At 40.4% G+C, this 23,274-nt stretch overlaps 1 protein-coding gene across 3 annotated transcripts in view; it reads right to left on the bottom strand.

The window, feature by feature from the left end:
• The window catches only part of epha3 (eph receptor A3), a 245,408-nt gene that overhangs the window by 98,605 nt on the left and 123,529 nt on the right, over positions 1 to 23,274 (bottom strand). For all 3 annotated transcript variants that reach the window (XM_043701197.2, XM_043701195.2, XM_043701196.2), the window contains exon 4: positions 2,925 to 3,080. In XM_043701197.2, the coding sequence (XP_043557132.2) occupies positions 2,925 to 3,080 (156 nt within the window). The remainder of the gene's footprint in view (positions 1 to 2,924; positions 3,081 to 23,274) is intronic.

Here is a 23,274-nt window from a genome sequence, read left to right on the forward strand (position 1 = left end):
CCACAATTAAAACTCATAAATTTACTTTATGATGCTGCTGAATAGCCAGTTAGACCATTGCAGTGGGTACTGCTTTGGATCCTGACATCACTCTGGCAATATTACTTAGCCTTATGTTCCAGAACCAGCCATGCCACAAGCTAAGTTGTTCCAGTTTAGCTAAAACATTGGCATTTACTCAGCAAAGTCAAAAACTGCCCAGGTATGCCCTGTACACAAAAAAAGGGATAACATCCAACATAGCCAGTTAGCTCCTTATCAGTCTAGTTGTAACCTTCAACAAGGTGATGGAAGGTGTTGATAATATTTTCAAAGGAAACTTGCTCAACAATAACCTGCTCAGAGATGCTCAGTTTGGCAAGCTCAGACCTGACCTCATTAGAGCCTTGGATTTAAAATGTTCATAGGATCTGGACTCCAAATGGGAAATGAGGGAAATGTCACGGATATCAAGGTGGCATTTGACTGAACATAGGAGCACTCGAAACAGATAAATCAATGTGCATGAGGATGAAAATACTCAGCTGGTTAGTGTCAGACCTGGCACAAAGAAGATAGTTGTGGTTGCTCAAAGTCAACCATCTTAGCTCCAAGACATCTCTGCTGATGTTACCTAGGGAGGTATCCTGTTCCCAACCATCTACAGTTGCTTCGTTAATCACCTTCCCTCCATCACAGAAGTGGGGACGTTTACTAATGATCACACAATATTCAGCACCACTTGTAGCAGCTCAGATACTGAAGCAGTCCATGTTCAAATGCAGCAAGACTGGACAACTAACACCATACAAGTGGGAAGCAATGATCATTCCAAAAAGAGAGAATCCAACATCACCACTTGACATTATCATTATGATCATAGAATTCCCTGCTATCAACATTCTAGGGATTACCTTTTGACCAGGAATTGAATTGGACTAAAAAGCTTCCTGGCTGGTCAAAGTCTGTCCACCATTTGTAATGTGACAGAATACTTTTCACTTGCCTGGATAAGTGAATAGAATCCCTGCATTGTGGAAACAGGCCCTTCAGCCCAACGCGTTCTCACTGTCTCACCTGGACCGATTCTTCTCCATTTACCCCTGACTAATGCATCTAACCTACACATCCCTGAACACTATGGACAGTTTAGCATGGCCAAGTCACTTAACCTGCACATCTTTGGACTGTGGGAGGAAACCCATGCAGACACGGGGAGAATGTGCAAACTTCACACAGACAGTTGCCCGAGGCTGGAATCGAATCTGAGTTCCTGGTGCTATGAGGCAGCAGTGCTAACCACTGAGCTACCATGCCGCTCCTTCAACAACACTCAAGAAGCTCAATGCCATCCAGAACAAAGCAACCAGTTTGATTGTGCACTAACACTTCCAACAGTACTTTGATCTGGTCAGCAGCAGAGTAGAAGTGTTGGACCCCAATTGCGGGATCACAGTGCTGAGAGCAAATGCTAGCACTCAGGCTCTTTCTATCAGTGTTGGCCCAGTAAATTTTTCAATCAACTTCCATCATTAATACACAGTGACAACAGTGTGTGCCATCTACTGTTACACCTCCCAAAGGTTCATTAGGCAATGCATTAGAAGGATGGCACAGTGGTTAACTCTGCTGCCTCACGGTGCCAGGGTCCTGGGTTCAATTCCAGCCTCGGGCGACTGTCTGTGTGGAGTTTGCACATTCTCCCTGGGAGTCTGTGTGGGTTTCCTCTGGGTGCTCCAGCTTCCTCCCACAATCCAAAGATGTGCAGGTATGATGAATTGTGCATAGTGTTCAGAGATGTGTAGGTAAGGTGCATTGGTCAGGGGTAAATGTAGAGAAATAGGGTAGGGGAATGGGTCTGCGTGGGTTACTCGTTTGAAGATCGGAATGGACTTGTTGAGTCTCATGGCCTGTTTTCACACTGCAGGGATTCTATGAATATCTTCCATACTGGCAAACCCTATGACCCAGAAGGACAAAGACAGCAGCAAATACTCAGAACCATCACCTGCAAGCTCCCTTCCCAGTCCACATCACTCTGACTTCAAAATATATTGTTGTTCCTTCATGGGGCAACCTCATGGGAATCGCTCCCTCATAGCACTGGGTGTACCAACATCACATGGATGGAGTGGCTCATGATCACCTCTTGAAGGGCATCTAGGATGGACAACAGATGTTGGCCTCACCAGCAGTGCCCCCGTTTGTTTTCACCTGAACTCAACAGAGGTTTTTACACAATATTGAAAATAATGGAGGAAAGTTTAAACAAGTACCACAGAGGATGAGAAGGTCTAAATTTGAAACTGGAGAGGAGTACAGGTTTAATAAATCTATTGAAATTGAAGTAAGTAGTATAACTGAAATGAACAATGAGAAAGGTTATCACAGGGACAGGAAAAGTAAGAGACTAAAACATAAAAAGAAGACAAAAGAAAACTGTAGAAGGGGCATTTTCCCTTAAAAGATGGAATGGTCTCTAGCTCAACCATCCACTGTGATAAATAGTCAAAGAAATACTTTGTGATAGGCATGATAAAACCTAAATAATTTGAGGCCTTTTCTTTTATTCCTTTTGAACCTATAATGTATCGAGTTTTTTTTGTTCTGAAGGAAGACTATTAAGCTGAAATGTTAACTCTGCTTTTCTCTGTCCAAGTCTGCTGGACCTGTAGCATGTTTCCAACATTTTACCACAATTCACAGTTCCATCATCAAGATTGCTGTGGAAATATATAGAGATCTATGACCATCTAGTGAACACCCTAGTGATCAAAATAACATAAAACCATCTCTTGGCCCGGAAACGTAAGGGAAGTTTGATTACAAATCACAGCAAAGGCTGACCGCCTTCCTTGTATGGTCAATTTCTTCCCATATGGTCAAGTGTTGAGGGCAAACCATGTCACCAAGTAACAAAGTAACAGAGAAAAATTAATACTCACTCGTGCAAGCCATGGAGATGGGATCTTTATGTGCTCTGAAGTAATTCCTGTCACAGTCACAGTACACAGAACCTTCTTCTTGAGCGTGGCTGTGAGGGGGGCACTTAGAACATTTAACATTTCCAGCAAAGGCTTTGTAGAACCCAGATTTACAGGCTGATGAGAAAAAAAAGGGTGTAAATTAATATTGTTTTCTGGGCATGCAATAAATGCAGCTCATCTGTTACTGGTAATGCAATTCTTTAACTGCAGATGATGAAATCCAGATGACAGACATTACACATGGAACAGAACTGAAAATATAAGGATAGAGAATAGGACTAACATCTTTTTCTAGATATTAACATATTGTTATTTGTGGGATGTCACTGTACATGAAGTAGTTGCCACATTTCCCACATTACAACCTAGCCACACTTTAACAGTCATGATGCCTGAATATTTAGAATGGCACTATATACATGCAAGTTCTTCTTGAAGTTGAGAGCTGGAATATAATTAAATGTGGCAATCTTGCTTTTAACAATGACAGGGCAGATGGTGAGATCTCTTGAAGTCCTGTTGTGTTTGGAAAAAATATGCTTAGAGTTCAGAGTAACATGTTGGGTTTTGATCAACATTTGTTTTGAGTTCCCCCGAACTGGAGTTCCTGCTGAAGTAAAAGAAAACATTTTTTTCTAGCAAGTTATTCAAGTCAAGGGTTACAACAATAAGGTTTCAAAATAGAGGTTGTGAATTTTTTACAAGGATTTTCCTGATCTACTGCTGGGTGGGGACTGGGGGGTGGGGATAGTGGTAGTGATGAAATGGCTCTGCTAGTCTCTCACTGAGGTTACAGTGGAAGACTGGCTGAGCAATTATACACTTTCAGGACCATAGGATTTAATGTGAAATCCTGAGACACTGATCACTCCTACATAGGAGCCAATTTTTCAAAGGTCTTGTTTAGATTGGGGAATGGTCTGGAAGACCAACAAAAGGGGGAACAAATCGTCTGCTTCCTAGCTTTTTTTTAATTCATGGAACATGAGTATCGCTGCCTAGGCTAGCATTTATTACCCATCCCTAATTGACCAGAGGGCAGTGAAGAATCAACCACATTGCTGTGGGTCTGGAGTCAAATGTACGCTAAACCAGGTAAAGATGGCAGTTTCCTACCCCAAAGGTCATTAGTGAACCAGGTGGGTTTTTCCTGACAATTGACAATAGTTTCGTGGTCATCATTAGATTCTTAATTGCAGATTTATTTTGAGATTGAATTCAAATTCCGCCATCTGCAGTGGCAGGATTAAAACCCGAGTCACCAGAGCATTATCTGGATCTCAGGATTAACAACCCAGAGATAATACCAACAAGTCACTGCCTCCCTATATGAGCTACCTAAGATCTGGCAGATTCAAGATAGTGTCTTCAAATGGACAGCTAGTGTTCTTGCTTATTCCGTTATTTAAATTCTTATGTGTTTTTGTACTGATAGGAATACCCATGTTTGACGTATCTTCTCCTGTGTTTCGGCTCCCATCACAGAAAGTCCGAACCAAACCATTCTCATTCCCCTGCAATAAACAAATGAAATGTTCTTCTGTTTTTGTGGGGTTAGGAGAATCTGAGGCTGGCAGTAGTTCAACCTCTCCGCTCCTTTACTGAACTCGAAGCCCCTGGTCTCAAGTTGTAAGACTTGACCACAAAGGTTGTTCAAGCCCCTCAAGGATGTGATCACAAACAGGCTGCTCCATCACAGGAAGAACAGGTAGATGAAGGCCCATAGGATACTTGCTTTTAAAGGCTAAGGCATTAAATACAAGGCAGTTATGATAGAGTTGACTATAACATCAGCAAGGCAAAAGCTGGGGTAATGTGTGCAGTTCTGGTCACCACACTGTTTGAAGAACGCGACTGTACTAAAGAGGTTGCGGGAGATGTTCACCAGGATGATGCCTGGCCTGGAGAGATTCAGCTATGAAGAGGGATTAGATATTTTAGAGGTCTTTCCCTTAGACTAGAGAAGACTGGGGTTGGGGAGGTTCCTGATTGAGGTACAAGTAATTATGAAGGGCATTGACAGGATAATTAAGGGAGAAATGTTTTGTCTTCATAAGGGGTCATTAATAAAGGGCACAGTGTTCAGGTAAGAAGCAGGAGAATTGGAGAGGATTTGAGGAGAAAATGTTTCACCAGAGTTTGGGTATCTGGAACTCACTGAGTGGTACAGGTGGGAACCCTCAAGATATTTAAGGAATAATTAGATGAGCACTTCAAATGCTGTAGCATACAAGGCTATGGGCCAAATGCTGCAAAATGGGATTTGCGTAGTTAGATGCTTAATGACTGGCATCGATATGATGGGCCAAGCGGTGGTTTCTCATACTCTAAAAACTTCTGTGACTCTATAACCTTCATCACCCAATTCATTACCACAGCTAACCTAAACGTCTCCATAGTTACAAAATGGTCATAACGTGTGCAGTTGAAGATACCTACTCTCTCACATCGAAACCAATCCAATCTGTAAAACGCATCTTTGTATTTTATATGTCCTATCAGACAGAACCTTTGGCCTGTTTTTTCAGTGGAAAGCCTACACATTCGTCCTTTATACTCTCTAAACTGGACTTCTGATCTAATTACCAGAATTAGAATTAAGTGTATATGATCATATTCCTTTGTATTCTGAAAGAAATGCCATAACTTGAAATTTATTTTTTCTGTTGAGGCATTCAGGATATTTGAGGCTGCCATCTTGGCCATTCATCAGCCGAGGTAAAATTTTAAAAAGCCACATTTGAGTTTAATACAGTCCCTTTTATGTAAACACATCTTTATGCTTAATGCCTTCATTGTTAGATGGAGGTATTCATCATAATCTGACTTGATACATGAGTTTGATCTATCTCAATAGATTGACCTAAAAACCTTTCACTGTCAGGATTTTTTTGTGCTCAGCTTTTGGAAAGTTGATAGACTGAGAACACACAAAAGGAATGTGGCATTACTAATGGCTCTGCATCACTTGAGTGCAGGGAGTAAAAGCATCTCCTGAAGTGGGTCACAGTGCAATATGAATTCCAGGTACCACCTTTTTTACATTGCTGTGGCAGCCAGAAGGGAAGCTGCTTCACCTGGACTGCTGGCTAAGAACTGAGGCACAAATCGCACTTGGAATGATCACTATATCAATGAGGAACACATGATCTGAATTTGGTTAAAAAAAAACATGCTGTGCAATTAACAGAATTCCTGACAGACTGGAGTGTGAACAGCACAGTTAAAAACACAGTTCCATCTTCTAATCCGTAAATTATCCATCTTAACATCTTAGCACCTTCTAAAAGCTCTGAAATGCTGACTGATTGTGCTAAAATGGATGGCAAGATACAAACCCAATGTCTGAGTGCTGCACTCAAAATGGATCTTCCTCCTTGTATAACAATAAGTTTATCCGCATCACAATTTATGAAAAAGGTCATTAACTCTTTTAGGTCTCCTGCCAGGATCTCAGGTGCACTTACAGAACTGGTGTGTAACCATAGACACATTACCACAAGAAACATTGCTGAGCAGATAGCCCACTGGCCAAGCTGTTCCTGCTGCTTAGACCATTTTGGAGGATGGACCAGAGAGAATCTAAATTGATGGCCTTCTCATGCATACCTCATCTCTTTACCATCATGAAGGAACAGCCTTCAACATCAACTGGGCATCGGGAAATACAGGAGACAGATAAACTGGATGACAAGGGTTAGCAGTAAGAAGAGAAGGAAGAGTAGGAGTTACATCAACTGCTAGTCTCCAATCTGTCAGAGTGTAACTCAGCCATGTGCTTGACATGATTATGCTTCTCATCTTCAACATACTGACTGTTGCACAGATCTTTATCAGCTTCCTTCCCAATGCTATTCATCTTCTCCCTGCTTTAGAAGTCTTGTTCACCCTTCAATCCAAATATAAATGGTAACTCAAAATTGTGAACAATAAACAAATCTATCCCACAATTCAAGTCCCTCTAGTCATAATCAGAAATACGCTAGAAAAACTAAAAAAATACACTTTTGCTAATTCTTAGTGCCCATTTCTTGTTCTCATTTACAGAGTACAGAGGTATCTAAAGTATTTCACCAGTGACCACAGCATCAGTAACTAGAAGGTTGCTATGCTCAGATTGAGGGCTGTCCAGATGGCAATGGTAGGCTACCAGTTTGTGATCCCAGTTGCAGTCTATAGTCCCTGACCCTGTATTTGGGCAGTTTGGCCAAGCTGTCCGTGTGCCATTAGAGAGGCATTGCCAGAGTAGGCAGTGGAGGAACAGCTACTTTGCTGTCCTGAGGGAGGACAGGAGGTGCCTTACTCATGGACTGACAACCACCTGCCTGGGGCTGAACAGTAGCACTGCTACAGGTCTTTAAGAGAACTGAGTGCAGGCATGATATGGCATTCTCTGTATGCACTGTAAACAGTGGCTTCCAGGATCAAGAAGGAGATTATCTGAGCTTCTACATTAACAGTACCATCTGCTATGCAAACTGCAAAAGAAGGCTGAATTATGGTACGCACCACTATGGCTTTCACAGAGTTCACCACTGAGTCCAGGTAGATGGAAAGCTCTCTCTGCTCTGTGTGAAACTTTGACACAAAGGAGCTGAACTCCTTCATGCTCTGGGATGAACTCCTTCATGCACTTGATCGCTGGCAAACTTCTTACCACACTGAACCTTTCCTGTTCATATACCCATCAGCTTTCTTCATCAAACAAAAACAGAAATTGCTGGAGAAACTCAGCAGGTATGGCAGCATCTGTGGAGAAGAAACAGAGTTCACATTTCTTCAGATGAAGCTTGAAACATTATGCTGCCAGACCTGTTGAGTTTCTCCAGAAATTTCTGATTTTGTTTGATTCTGATCCCCAGCACCCATCCTTCTGTGTTTCATTTTAGCTTTCTTCATCACCCAGATCCTTAATGTTACCCTTAAGGAGATCCCTGAACAAGATTAGTATGTGTCCATGCCCTCAACCTTTAGCATCTAATTTTTCTTCTTTTACCTTGCGGTATCTGTGACTGGTCATTTACTATGTGAAGACATTTCCTATTGCTTAACTTCGAAAGTATGCTTGATGTCGGTCTCTGAATTAGAGTTTGCTGGAATCAAACTGTATCTTCAAGAAAGTTGTGCCCTGCTCCTGAAATGGCAGAGGTTTATCATGTTTTCTATGTTGTATAAGGTAAAGGTTCTGAAAGGGTTTATGCTCATGTTGCATTAGCTCCGCCCATTCTACTGATGTCACACATAGGCTCTGAGTGGAAATAAAAGGTTCTACTCCAGCTTTTGGATGGAACAGAAGCAACGATACCAACACCCCCACCCCCCCCACAGTGATTATACCTGACCTGGTCAACATCTGAAGAGCAGAGATGGTGGAACTACATAAGTCACACCAATCACAACTGACCTCTGCTAATTATATCAACAACGACTGATTTCTGCTCATTATATCAACATAACTAATAAATATGTTCCATGCCAGAATTTATGGCAAGACACAGAACATACTCATTGAATGTAAGATATTGCATGTGATCAAGAATACAATGAAACGTCTCTCGTTAACAAGAGTCTGACGGGAGCTATTGACCAGCACAAAAGGGCAGAGGATGAAAACACAAAAGACAACCAGCTCTTGGTCTCCAAAGCCGATGTATTTTTGATTATGAAGACATTATATTGAGCTTTTTGTCTTAAAGCAGACTTGAATTTTGAAGGATTGTAGAAAAAAGGTTTATTTGGATATGATTGCATTTATATCTTTTTAAATAAAAGGTCAACAAAATGCCACTGTTTTTAACCATTGCACTTCATCAAAACCAATTTGTTTCAACTAATTGCTGGATTTGTTTGCTCGAGGCCACCCTGGCTGGGTTTTATGGCTGTTCTGTGTGAACAATGTTTTGCAGACAGTTGGAAGATTTGGTTTTCGGTTTGGGGGAATCTGCTAAAGAGCAGGATAGAACATAGAACATAGAACAATACAGCACAGAACAGGCCCTTCAACCCACGATGTTGTGCTGAACATTTGTCTTAGTTTAAGCACCCATCCATGTACCTATCCAATTGCCGCTTAAAGGTCACCAATGATTCTGCCTCTGCCACTCCCACAGGCAGCGCATTCCATGCCCCCACCACTCTCTGGGTAAAGAACCTACCCCTGACATCCCCCCTACACCTTCCACCCTTCACCTTAAATTTATGTCCCCTTGTAACACTCTGTTGTACCCGAGGAAAAAGTCTCTGACTGTCTACTCTATCTATTCCCCTGATCATCTTATAAACCTCTATCAAGTCACCCCTCATCCTTCGCCGTTCCAATGAGAAAATGCCTAGCACTCTCAATCTATCCTCGTACGACCTTTCCTCCATTCCAGGTAACATCCTGGTAAATCTCCTCTGCACCCTCTCCAAAGCTTCCACATCTTTCCTAAAATGAAGCGACCAGAACTGTACACAGTACTCCAAATGTGGCCTTACCAAGGTCCTATACAGCTGCAACATCACCTCACAACTCTTGAATTCAATCCCTCTGCTAATGAACGCTAACACACCATAAGCCTTCTTACCTGAGTGGCAACTTTTAAAGATCTATGAACATAGACCCCAAGATCCCTCTGCTCCTCCACCTTACTAAGAACCTTACCGTTAACCCTGTATTCTGCATTTTTATTTGTCCTTCCAAAATGGACAACCTCACACTTGACAGGGTTGAACTCCATCTGCCACTCCTCAGCCCAGCTCTGCATCATATCTAAGTCCCTTTGCAGCCGATAACAGCCCTCCTCACTATCCACAACTCCACCAATCAACAGAGCTAATTACATATCCAGACTGGTCATAAAAGCAAGCTAATTTTTGTTTTTAAATGAAAAAGGAGATTATACGACTCCAGTGTTGCACAAACTGGTTCTTTTGGTCTCGGCACCAGCAATTTCTCTGTACCAGACAGTGGTCTGGTTCCATTGCACACTTATTATGAATCCAGTTTGAAATCTAATTGCCCACTCGAAGGTCAACTCTAAGAATTCTGAAGACTGTGTTCTGTGAGCAAGCTGTGCCTGCCAAGATTCCAGAGAAATTTGTCGTATCAGATCTGTTTATATTGCCAGAATGCCAAATCAGCATTCATGTGTTCTTGTCACATTTTGCCCTTTTGTTTCTTTTAAGAAATAAAAGTGGCTAAAAGTGTCTTTGTCCAAGGTGAACCTCTGCAGAAAGAAATCAATCTTTTCCCTTGAACTCATGTACATGTGTGCTCCGAGTTATTAGGAGGTAAACATTTTCAGATTACAAACTATGGGTTAACCAATTTTGCACTTGCATGGAATACGTTTTATTTTGTAATATATCAATAAGATTGTGTTCACTAAAGAAACCTGATTGATTAATCTTTTTATTCTAAATTTAGTATAGAGAACTCATCTGATTGGCCATAGCTGAAACTGGTTAAAACAATGAAAGTTATGTTGTGACCTGTGGAGTAGAGAAAACAATACACTTATCCCTTCTCAGACGTTCCATCTAGACTATGCTGCACAGAGAGTAAGCACTTTCAACAACTGACTTTTAGCAAATGACATCCAATAAACCGGCTTAATTAATTAATCTTTAATTGGTTTCAGTCTCTGTAATTGTCTAGTCTCGGTAAGAGGTTGGAGAAGTGAGGATCTCTATGGGACCAAGTGTATAAGCGTGTTCAAGCACTCTGCATGCTTAATGTCCTGAGCCAATGGCTTCAGCAGAGGTCTCTCTCCTCATGTGTTAATTTGATTCTGAAGACAACAGATGGAGAATAAGAATTCAAGCAAATTATATTTTGTTTCAAAATTTGGCAAAAATTTACTTTCATAAAAGCAAAGTCTGGAAATGGGTTCCCCAACATGCAGAATGCAGCTGTGTTGTGAGAAACCTCTGTCTTCCCAAAACTGGAAAGTGAAGACACTAATTATGGAATGAAGCTCAAAGAGTTTTGTTAAGAAAAAATGTTTTACTCTGATCTCAATTGCAAAAAAACAACACCAAATAAAGCCAAGCAATGTTTGATCTCAGATGGAGGACTCCTGCTGCCACTCTACCCCATCAGCATTAGATACAACACATTTGGTGGCAAAATATTACATGCCTGCTGTTCATTGTATGCCCTGAGGTGGTGTAGGTAGGCATAGTGTTGTCATGGTAACAGAGCCTCTGAGTTCAGCATATGGTTGGCTACACTCAATGCTTAAAGGCACAGTGACTTTGTGAGAAGGCAGCTTGCAAATTTTCAATAGGTTTTTTTCCAAAAACAAGAGCTCAATGCAATAAGCAAAATCCTATTTTTATTAGGCTTCCGTGTGTGACAGAAACACATCGCACTCCTTAAACAAAACAAAGATGAGGTTGTGGGGTTTGGGGGGGTCGAAGTTAATACCTTCGTCCACATAAATGTATTGCACCTTACGTTTCTTTGACCAGGCGCAGCTGAGGAGTTACTCTCCCGAAATGACATTTCAAAAGACCCTCTAGGATATAGAAGAGAAAAGTTGTTTTTTAATCAGCTTTAATACTCAAGAGGCTCTGAACATGATTTTTTTTGTACAGCAGCTGACAGGAGGCCAGGTGGTGTTATTTTCTATGTGCTGTGGAGAATATAACTAAAAGAGTAAAAAAAAAATGAAACAGGAAAGAGCAGAAAGCATTCCAACGAGGAATAAAGAGCTCAGATTGCTCTTTTCTCAAGGGAGAGGCCTTATGATTGGTTTCACACTCAGTTCACTTCCCTCAGCTGTTATAGCTCTAAGTGATGTTGAAAATGAGCTATTCAGGAGCCTGTCAGGCCACCATGTCCCAACCACGGGACCCCAAACTAGTTATTTTCCTCAGTTCCAACTATTATTTAAGCTCATACACTGGATAATGCAGGAAATGTTCTTATTAGGAATTGCACCTTCAGGACTTGAGGTTATCTTAAAATGCTTTAATGCATTCAATTCCAAGCAGAAGGTTGATTTTTTTTCCTTTTCTTAAAGTGGGGATGCCAGGGTTATTGAAAAGTTTGATACACTGATGTCAGAAAAGGTAATATGAATGTTGGTATAAAGTCTATCTGAAAACATCCACTCAGCTGATGAAATACTGGCATCTTGTAGGCAGGTTATGCAGCAAGAGCCTTTTGTGCAACATTTCAATCTCCTGATGTTATACAGGAAGTTTTAAAAGAGGATTGCCACTAGGCATCATTAGTAATGCAACAACATCACAATGTCGCTCACCATGCTATTTCTCTGTGGAAAAAGTTGATTAATGCTGGTGTGGGGTGATTTACTAAGTGATAATTCCTTCAGATACATAAATGTCACTCCCCAAATGTCTCAGTTGGTAACAAGAAGCTGTAACTGAGGAATATAGATCAAAATAAATTAAGTATAATCTGCCTGTTCTGTGCAGTTAGCTGATTTTGTGTAACATTAGAGCACTACAAATGGGAGTAGTACCACTGGAGTACACAGGGGAGAACCTATCAAGAGTTTCCACTGTTTCAATGATTCTTGTTGTAAAACGTGAATCCGTGGAAGTCAGAAGAGGATGAGATTGAAATTGTATATGAAGTCCACTCCTATTGATCAAGTGACAACATTCACTGTTAAAAGTTACACTTGGGAAATATATTGAAAACATCTTCTGATGTATACAGATGCATACAGCACCTTCAAGTGAGAAGGAGAAGAATATTCAAAACCATTAAAAAAAAACACAACTTATAAGTGAAGAAATGATAAAACAATTTATAAATTAGCAGTTGTCATTCATAATGGCTTTGGGCTTGTGGCGCAACAGTAGAGTGTCTGACTCACAATCAGAAGGTTGCATGTTCAAGTCACATCAGGCTCACTGAAGCTCAATTCCTGGGATGGCATGGTGGCTCAGTGGTTAGTACTGCTACCTCATGGCAACAGGGTCCCAGGTTTGATTCCAGCCTTGGGTGACTGTGTGTGGAGCTTGCACATTCTACTACATCTGCGTGGGTTTCCTCTGGGTGCTCCAGTTTCCTCCCACAGTCCAAAGATGTGCAGGGCCGGTGAATTGGCCTAAATTGCCTGTAGTGTTAGGTGCACTAACCAGAGGGAAATGGGTCTGGCTGGGTTACTCCTGGGACAGTTGGTGTGGACTTGTTGGGACAAAGGGCCTGTTTCAACACTGTAGGGAATCTAATCTAATCATGGCATCACAGGCTCATCTTGATTGTCAACTGGGTATGTACTTTCTTTGTGATGTTTTGATCTCCGTTAATGTCACTTCTGGATCGGTCAGATCTCTGAATGAAATCCCATTTGATGAATCATATTTTTCTTTAATTTAACATGTTGGTTATTGTCACACAAGGCTGCAGAGTTGGTTTTACCATTAAGGCAGAGGTTTACGACACAAAATGAAGAAAAAATAAAATACACCAAGCTATCTAAATTTAACAGTTTGCAAGATTTCAAAACATGCCAAAATAAAATTGCATCTTCTTTCAAACACTATCACTTTATGGTTACTCAAAGCTCTGAAGAAATTTTCTTTACTTATCAAATCCCCAAGTTGCCCCTTAGGTCCCTTTTATATCTTTCACCTCTCACCCTAAACCTATGCCCTCTCGTTCTGGACTCCCCCATCCCAGGGAAGAGATTTTGTCTATTTACCCTATCCATGACCCTCATGATTTTACAAACCTCTATAAGGTCACCCCTCAGCCTCCAGGAAAACAACCTCAGCCTATTCAACCTCTCCCTATAGCTCAAATCCTTCAACCCTGGCAACATCCTTGTAAATCTTTTCTGAACCCTTTCAGTTTCACAACATCCTTCCTATCGGAAGGAGACCAGAATTGCACGCAATATTCCAACAATGGCCTAACCAATGTCCTGTACAGCCGCAACATGACCTCCCTTTACTCTGAACAATAAAGGAAAGCATACCAAATGCCTTCTTCACTATACTATCTACCTGTGACTCCATTTTCAAGGAACTATGAACCTGTAGTCCAAGGTCTATTTGTTCAGCAACACTCCCTATGACCTTACCATTAAGTGTATAAGTCCCGCTAAGATTTGCTTTTCCAAAATGCAGCACCTCACATTCATCTAAATTAAACTCCATCTGCCACTTCTCAGCCCATTGGCCCATTTGATCAAGATCTCATTGTAATCGGAGGTAACCTTCTTTGCTGTCCACTGCACCTCCAATTTTGGTGTCATCTGCAAGCTTACTAACTATACTTCTTATGCTCACATCCAAGTCATTTAGATAAATGATGAAAAGTAGTGGACCCAGCACCGATCCTTGTGGCATGCCACTGGTAGGATAAAGTTCAAGGAAAGCAATGTTGTATAACTTTAAAACTCTCTTTCTAACAGGAGACCAGTCAAATGCTGCTTTCCACATACAGCATCACAACATAGATTAAGCTTTAATAACTTGTCAACTGGCAAAGCTGTATGGACAAGAAAATCTTTGACCAATGACTCAGCAGATAGTTTCTGACCTGGTAATAAGACTAGTGCTGTCTTTTAGCTAATATGTTGCATGATGTATCAAATACTCTGTGGAAAGCAGAACACACAGGCCTGTACAAAGACCTAGATGACAGTGTTTGACCAGTGTTAGGAGACAGGTTTGTAAGGAACGCTATAATCAAAGGCCTAATTGTTACCTGGAATTATTGCCTAAAAGAAGGTGACAGAATGGTAACAGACAGCTTCTAACCTCACACTGATAATAATCTTGTACTAATTACACAACAGAGTGATCCTCTGTAATTCTTGCAGATTCAAATTACCAGGAGCTATGTTGTTCATGCTAATTGCAAGAAGCTACTCATACATCCATTCATTCAAATCAAATGATGCTCATTTGGGCTTTCATTTAAATGGAGGAAACTTATTTTGAGTTTCTAAGTAGAATGTACCTTTTTGTTCACGTCCTTTGACATGATTGATTTTGCATAAGCAAACTTTACTTAGAATATGAATACAGAAAGCAGGGGGATAAAGCAGTACACGATTGATCATTTCTTTGAGCACTGAATTTCGGTAATACTTTGCAGGGCACAAATCTGTTTTCTGTCACTTAACAAATATAATGATGACATTCAGTACAGCTGTAGAGATGAATAATGACATAAGAATAAGCTGATGACTTTAATCTGAGTTCTTAGGTCACTTTAGATTCTTCAATTCCTTCATACTCTGGCTCAAACGTTTGAATGCCTTCTATACCTGGCATTTAAATCTACCAATGGTTTAGCATCTAAGCTTAAAATGCTGAGTGACATCTTCCTGAAGACCTATGTCCAATCAAATGCAGGGCTGACAAAAACCTTGCACATCCTTCAGGAATCAAATTTCTATTGAATATTAAGCAGCTCTGACAGTAGAGAAAGGGAAGAGGCTGGGCATCTCTGGCATGTTTATCTGTATATCTGCAATCACTTCAAATAAAATCAAGTAAAACAATCATTGAGATGCTTTTCTATACTGAGGAATAAGATGCATGAATTTGCCTCAGTCGTGGTATTAGAAACATCAAAAGCTGAATCCATAGCCAGAAAGGAATTCTAAAATTTGAATTTAGTCATGTTTGGTCTCTCTTTCAATGGAGGCAGAATGTGATATTTGCCCTTGTGAAGTGTATAAACTCTAAGTGACCAGTGTGACACTGGGACAATTATACAATTGTGATAATCTTTTTAGTTTGAAAATAAAGGATAGCAATCATGAGTGTCCTTGGTTATGATCTGCATGATGGGTTGAGTTTCAATAACCACTGGGTCTGGATGACTTTGGGTTAGTTCAGTGCTGACTCCAAGGAAAATTGCTAGTGTGGCAAAGAAAATCCCTGAGTCATACGGTCGTGTGAGAACTGTAGCTCCAATACATCATCGAAGGAAAGGTGGGGGAGAAGTTTGCACTGACAGCGAAATGTTGGTGATCTCAACCATATCATCTTTGGAAAATATGAAGTCTCACAGAAATAAAGAACAATTTATAGGGAGAGTTATTACAGACTGTCATTGTGTACTCCCTTGTATCTGATCATAGAACAACATTAGCAGAGATCTGAAAGGAATTTACATTCTTGGTCAGAATTACCATCCCTAGTATTATGAAGGTAAGCCCAACAAAGAGGAGGAAAAATAATAATCCCAAAAGTATAACAAATGTACATATATAATAGATACATCTGTCATACATCAAGTGACAAACTTTGACACTTTTTCAGTGAAACTTTCCCAGCAACGCAGAATAGTTTCTAATCAGCTTCATGTTCTACTTAAGGACATAGGAAAATAATGAGCAGGAAAAGATTCAATGAGCATGTTCATAACAACATAAACTCTTTAATTGTTAACCCAAGAAATATGATCGACTTGTTTCTCCCTAGCTTTAGACGTGCTGAAGTAAATAGTGAATTGAAGAATCACATCTTTTTAAACATTCAAATTCAGTCATAACCAAACTCAGGAGTGAATAGGAGGAAATTTATTTACTCTTCCAGACTTAATCATAACACAAAGCTTCCCAATCTGTTTCCAACTCTGTGACCACATTTTAATGTTTGAAAATTGGTTTGACCAAGAGTGACTGGGGGAGGAAGGTGCTGAGTGTGGAGAATGGTAAGGAGTTGTTGAATAAAGGCAGGATTTTTGAATCAGGCAAGTACCTTTGTCCACAGTAGTTTTGAAGAATCTGAATCGGGTCTCAGAACTAAGAACCAAGTACTGTTCTGCCATCACTACAGCAAATATTCAAATAACCCTCCTCCATTCCAAGCCTCTGGTTAACAAATCAGAGTAATGATCTGAACATCTAATCAGAGCATTGAATGGGCAACCACAGTAGTGAAAATTAACCTTGTGTCAAACCATATAGGGAAAAAATACTTTCTGGTCAAAAGTTTTATTTAATCATCTCCACTGCTGCTTCAGAGCTTAAGACCCTAGGTAAACAGCCCATGACCCTAACAGGGGTATGACCCATGGTTTGGATAATACTGCTTTATTTCTTTGAAAGGGCTTACAACTGCACAATAATGGGTTCTGCACAAAGAAATATTTATATGCAGCTCTAACTTTCTAACACCTCTCTCAATTATATTCATCTCCTAATCATCACCGACTTCTGCTGTGTCAATCTCCAGCTCTGCATGAGTAGAAATTTGCCTCAGTTCATTTTTTGGGAAGAGATCAGTTTTTGGTCCCACCACAAATTCCATTTTCCAAATAACTAACTTTACCCTTTGTTCAGACAACTGCCTAAGTTTGTAGCATATTATTTGCAACCTTGGTGTCATATTTCAATCTGAAATGAGTTTCCAGCCATATTCCTACACTGTCACCAAAGTTGTTACTTCCATCTTCATCACATCCATCAACACTAACTTTGCATCAGGTCACCTGCTGCTGAGTCACTTATTCATTCTTTTATTATTTCTACAATTAGCTTCACGAGTGCTTTCCTAGGTTGTTTCTATCTTTCAATTATATAAACTTGAACTCATCCAAATCCCCATTACTCATGCATAATATAGGCTAAGTCTCGCTGTGCTCATTACATGGCCAGATTAGGAATCAGTGCCTTGACTTTCAATTGTCATCCTTGTTTATTAAATCATTCAATGGTCTCACTCTTCATTCATATACCCCCATGCCTCACCCAGCCTCCAATCCCAACCAATTAGTGACCTCCTCCAGCTATACGTATCTTGTGATATTTCTGCATTTCTCCAAATTTGGTTGTATGCACTTTCTCATGATAATCACTCCACCACTGTGACCACACTTTGACTGATGAGGTTCTGAGCTCTGCAACATCCCAAATAACCCTTTCCACCTCTCCTTCCTCCTTTTAAGGGCTCTTGAAAACTCACCTCTTTGACCATCTACCCTCATGTGACTTGATGTCACATTTTATTTGCTAGTGCTGTAATGAAGTGTATTTGGATGTTTTCTTACCTTTTAAAGGCCCAGCATGGTACAACATCCTCATCTTATAAAGCAACATATCTGCTGATTTACCCTGATCAGCTCATATTTTTAGAAGGACTTTTTCATTTCATGGTATTAATCTCCAACAAACTATTCAATTTTATGTTTGTTATTTTTTAAATTTGGCAATTGTCAGTCAATCCCCAAGCCCATAATTTCTCATGTTATCCACCCAATAAAAATAAGAGCGCTTCCAACCAGTTGCATTTTACAAGCTAAACGAATATTGCAGTTACAAAATCATACTGCAAACTGACATGCTTTTAACCTTCAGTTTAATTTACTATTATTTGAAATCTTAAACAAAAACCAGGTCTGGGTAAAAGTGGTAGTAATTTACTTCAGTAAACAGACCAACATCACTGTAAACACACTTAATGATCCAAGTCATATTGGCTAAATAGGCAATTTCCTGAGACCCCTCCCTATTCTGGACCTACCAACTCCTGTTTACATATTAACTCAATGTAGCTGTTTATTTAAAAGTTGAAGTTTGCTTTAGGTTCCTGCAGGAAACCTATTCTTCGCATTATGAATGGAACAGAAGTATGGAGGCAATATTCCAAGATTTCCATTCCACAAAGAGGATGGTGCATTGTGTGAATTATTGCATACAGTACTGGGACTGTACAGTGCTGACAGCTATTTCCTTCCCATGTTATTGCATCGTACAGTGTGATTACATGGTCAAAAGCTTTCCTTTAATGGACGGGAGCAACCTGTTTACTACTTCACTGCTCAGGCATGGTTATCGTTCACAGAAGTTTCAATCATACTCTTTTCTTCTGGCACTGACAGCAACCCGGGTGGAAAACAAATTGTTTCTGTCTGTTGATCATTTCAATTCTGTGCAGCGACCGTGTGCTGGAATGGACAGCTCCAAATGACAATTGAAGTCATCTCATTTAATTTAATTTATCTAAAGAGTTGGATACATTTTTGGATTTTAAAGGCATCAAGGGGTATGGAGAGAAATCAAGAATTGAAATAAAGGATGAGCCATGATCAGCTTGAATGGTGGAGCAGACTCAAAGGGCGGGTGGCCTATTATAATTCCTAATTTCTATATTCCCACGATTCAGCATTTAGGTGGACTGCTGGCTCTGTAAGTGCAGTTTGACTTAATACATTCACCAAAGACAGAGATCCAGCGATATGTCTGTAGACTGTGTAGTGAGTGAGGTGGGTGGGGGAGGAAATAAAACAAATTCACAATGTTGGCCTTAAATTAAGCCTGGACTCATTTTAGGTGACTCCAGTGTTGTCTTTAAACAAAAGTACCAGCTAATTGAGCAGTGACCACAATGTCATATGACCTGCTTAACATTCAGGCTTGGGTTGATAAAGGGCACAACATGTTTACACAACAAAAATACCAGATAACACCAACAAGAAAAAGTCTAACCATCTCCCCTTGATCGAGGCAATGGATGCTGTCATGGTCAGTGACACCTACATCCCATGAATACTCACAATAAAAGAAAGGTTTTCCAATCATCAATATCCTGGGATTATCATTGACCAGAAATCAAACCACATAAATACTGTTGTAACAAGAGCAGGTCAGAGGCTGGGAACACTGGTGGGAAGTGACTCATTTCCTGACTCCCAAAAGCCTGTCGACAGCATACAAATGATTGAGAACGTGCTATGACTAGACCCTGGGCAAGATTCCTCAATGTGTTACAGTTCCAGATGGGACAGCTGTACTATTGAGGTCCTAGCTGCGAAGAGATGGAACTGACTCTCCTTTATTCACCCAACCTCAACTTCAGTTGGTTGCAAATAAAATTCTGTTTTGACAGGAGCCAAATTAACCAGGCTTTCCTGAATTATAGAGTCATAGAGATGTACAGTATGGAAACAGACCCTTCAGTCCAACCTGTCCATGCTGACCAGATATCCCAACCCAATCTAGTCCCACCTGCCAGCACACAGCCCATATCCCACCAAACCCTTCCTATTCATATACCCATCCAAATGCCTCTTAAATGTTGCAATTGTACCAGCCTCCACCACTTTCACTGGCAGCTCATTCCATACCCGTACCACCCCCGTGTGAAAAAGTTGCCCCTTAGGTCCCTTTTATATCTTTCCCCTCTCACCCTAAACCTATGCCCTCTAGTTCTGGACTCCCCAGCCCCAGGGAAAAGACTTTGCCTATTTACCCTATCCATGCCCCTCAATTTTGTAAACCTCTATAAGGTCACCCCTCAGCCTCCGATGCTCCAGGGAAAACAGCCCCAGCCTGTTTAGCCTCTCCCTATAGCTCCAATCCTCCAACCCTGGCAACATCCTTGTAAATCTTTTCTGAACCCTTTCAAGTTTCACAACATCCGATAGGAAGGGGGGCAGAATTGCACACAATATTCCAACAGTGGCCTAACCAATGCCCTGTACAACCGCAACATGACCTCCCAACTCCTATACTCAATACTCTGAACAATAAAAGAAAGCACACCAAACGCCTTCTTCACTATCCTATCTAGTTTAATAATTACTGCAGGCCAGAAGGAATACTATCACACGCACAGATTAGAAGTAAGATGCAAGTTCAACAAAGTTTTGTAAAAATCAGTCTCCAAATTGTTCACAAAGAGTGAAAAGTTGAACATTGTGAGTGGTGGTTGCCAATAGTATTAATGTACTTTTTAAAATTCCTTTGTGGGATCATGGGCATTGCTGATTGCCCAGCATTTATTGTCATATAACCATAGAGTTGCACAACATGGAAACAGATCCTTCAGTCCAACTTGTCCAGATATCCTAAATTAATCTAGTGCTGTTTGCCACCATTTAGTCCATATCCTGTAAACCCTTCCTATTCATGCAGCCAAACCAGATGCATTTTAAATGTTGTAATTGTACCAGCCTCCACCACTTCCTCTGGCAGCTCATGCCATACACGCACCACTTTCTGCATGAAAAAGGTGTGGAATCAGTGGGCTGAATGGCCTACTTCCACAATGTAGGGATTCTATGATTCTACGAGTGCTGCTTCAATAACACACCAGATACTCAGCAGCACCCATGGTAAAGCAGCCCACTTAGCTGTAAGTTTCAAATGATAGTCACGCTAGACTCAAAACATTAACTCTTTCTCTCTTCACAGATTTTACTTGACCTGCTGAGTTTCTCCAACATGCCCTATTTTTATTCCGCTTGACTGGCACCTGTTACCTTCACCATTTGCTCCCTTCACAATGGGCACACAGGGGTAGGGTAGTGCATACCATTTACAAAACACACTGCAGCAAACATCCTTCAACAGCACACCTGAGTCACACATAATCCAAATTTGAGTGTGTATCATCATCCCTTCAGTGTCGCTGAGCCAAAAAACTGAGGACACAATACTTTAAAAGCCCTTACATCAGATGGACTGCAATAGTTTGAGAAGTGATCCATCATCACCGTGAGGGCAATGGGGATGCGCAACAAATGCTGACCTTGCCATTGAAACTCACATGCCATGAAAGAAAATATTGTTCTTAAGAATTGCTCACTGACCTGCCAATTTCTTTATTGTTTTGCCCATTTTAGACCTACAAAATAGGTCCATGTTGAATTTTGACTCCAACATTTGTGGCTGACATATGCAATTTCTAGCTCACTGGCAACTTGCAGTGTTACTCTGTAGTGCGACATTACATTTTTAAACTATATGCAAATAACCTGACAGCACAGTGGGTGAGCAAAGTATCACTACAGGATTCCACTCCTAACAACCTTCAAATTCCACTGTGCTTTTTGAAGAATGTATCTCCCTTCTGCTTAAGGATATAAATTCCTTGTAATATTAACAGACACGTTTTATTAGTGGCACTATATTTTACGTTTAATCACAAGGTCAACTCAGGAAGAAGTCACTTGCTGGTGTTTAGAAACAATTTCTGATGACTGTTGCACTCGATCCAACTTTCGAACTCAAATGCCTGTACTGTTTGTAATTTTGTTCAGCAAGTCATAAGTCTGTGTACAGATACGGAAAATGTGGATTTTTTTTTGTGTGTTCCTTTGGAGATTTCTCTCGGATGCCTCAAAGTTCACTTCAGCTTTCCGTTGAGTTTTGTGAATATGATGTATGCAGGTGCGCAGTACAGAAGACAGGGATTAATCGCACGTTATGTTCTTACTTTTGTTTTCTCACAAATCAATCAATTTCAGTGAAACGTGGTAATTAGTCTGCCCTTCCCACCTCCTTCCTCTCCTCCACTTCAATTTTTATCCCTCCCACCCTCAATGAACCATCCCTTGCAGAGGTAGATACACTACACAGTGACTGCTCTTTGTGTGCAGCTTAGTCATTGTCTATTGGTTGCTCATTCACCAAAGAAAGGACTGCACTAATATACAAGCTAATTTGGATCCTGTTATCACATAGGCATGCGTTATAGCATAGCAAACCAGACTGTAAAGATGTACGAGAACCCTGACTGCTTTATGCTCTTGCCATAGCTGTCATGCTTCTTTGATGCCCCTCTACTCCAAATATCAAAGCAATTTTGTTTGTCTCCATGTCTCTCCACAGCTGCTTAACTACCCAACTGAGGTATTTTCCAACTCTTTTATTCTCTTAATTGCTTTTTGAATGCTTAACTGAGGTAATCTTCATTCATATTCCATCAGTTTTTATTTCCTTTAAATGTTCCAAAAAAAAATTCCTTTTGACACAACACATCATTGGTAAATAACGGGGGTTCAGCATTCATGATCCATGGGGTAATGACCCCACTTTGTTCAATGTTGTTTAATGATATACTTCTATTGATTCTAGTTCTGTTGAAAGATCTAACCCATTAAATTAACCTGCCACATTTCTTCATAGCTGCTAAACGATGTGCTGCACTCTCTCTGCTATTTTCTGCTTTTAATTCTTCTGTTTTTTTTTTCAAACAGGTCAGACCTAAATAAAGAGCTGCACAGCAGGTTTTAAAAAAGAGACACATCTGTTAAGAGACAGAATCAGGAGATGTGTTTCTTCACAGCTACATTCTGTGCAGGTACGTCAAATTAAAAGTCACAACAAGCAGAACATCTTGTGCATTAACAAAATCAAGTAATAATTAAGCACTGCCAATGCTTCGATACAAATTTGTAGCTACAAGAAACTTTTAATAAAACGTGAGTCTTCCCTATTGATATTTCAGATGGCTGAATCTGTTATTTGTTCATTCAGTTGTGTGCATCTGACATTGGGGACAATGTTACAAATGACACCAGCTTCTCAGTCTGTTTTCTGCAGTTTCTACATAAAAGGCACCTAGACTGTCACCAATTAGCTCTTCTATGATTGCTTGC

This window comes from Chiloscyllium plagiosum, unplaced genomic scaffold, assembly GCF_037043375.1.
Source record: "Chiloscyllium plagiosum isolate Xiang-an unplaced genomic scaffold, Cpla_swu_hap1 HiC_scaffold_12, whole genome shotgun sequence".
Taxonomy (NCBI): domain Eukaryota; kingdom Metazoa; phylum Chordata; class Chondrichthyes; order Orectolobiformes; family Hemiscylliidae; genus Chiloscyllium; species Chiloscyllium plagiosum.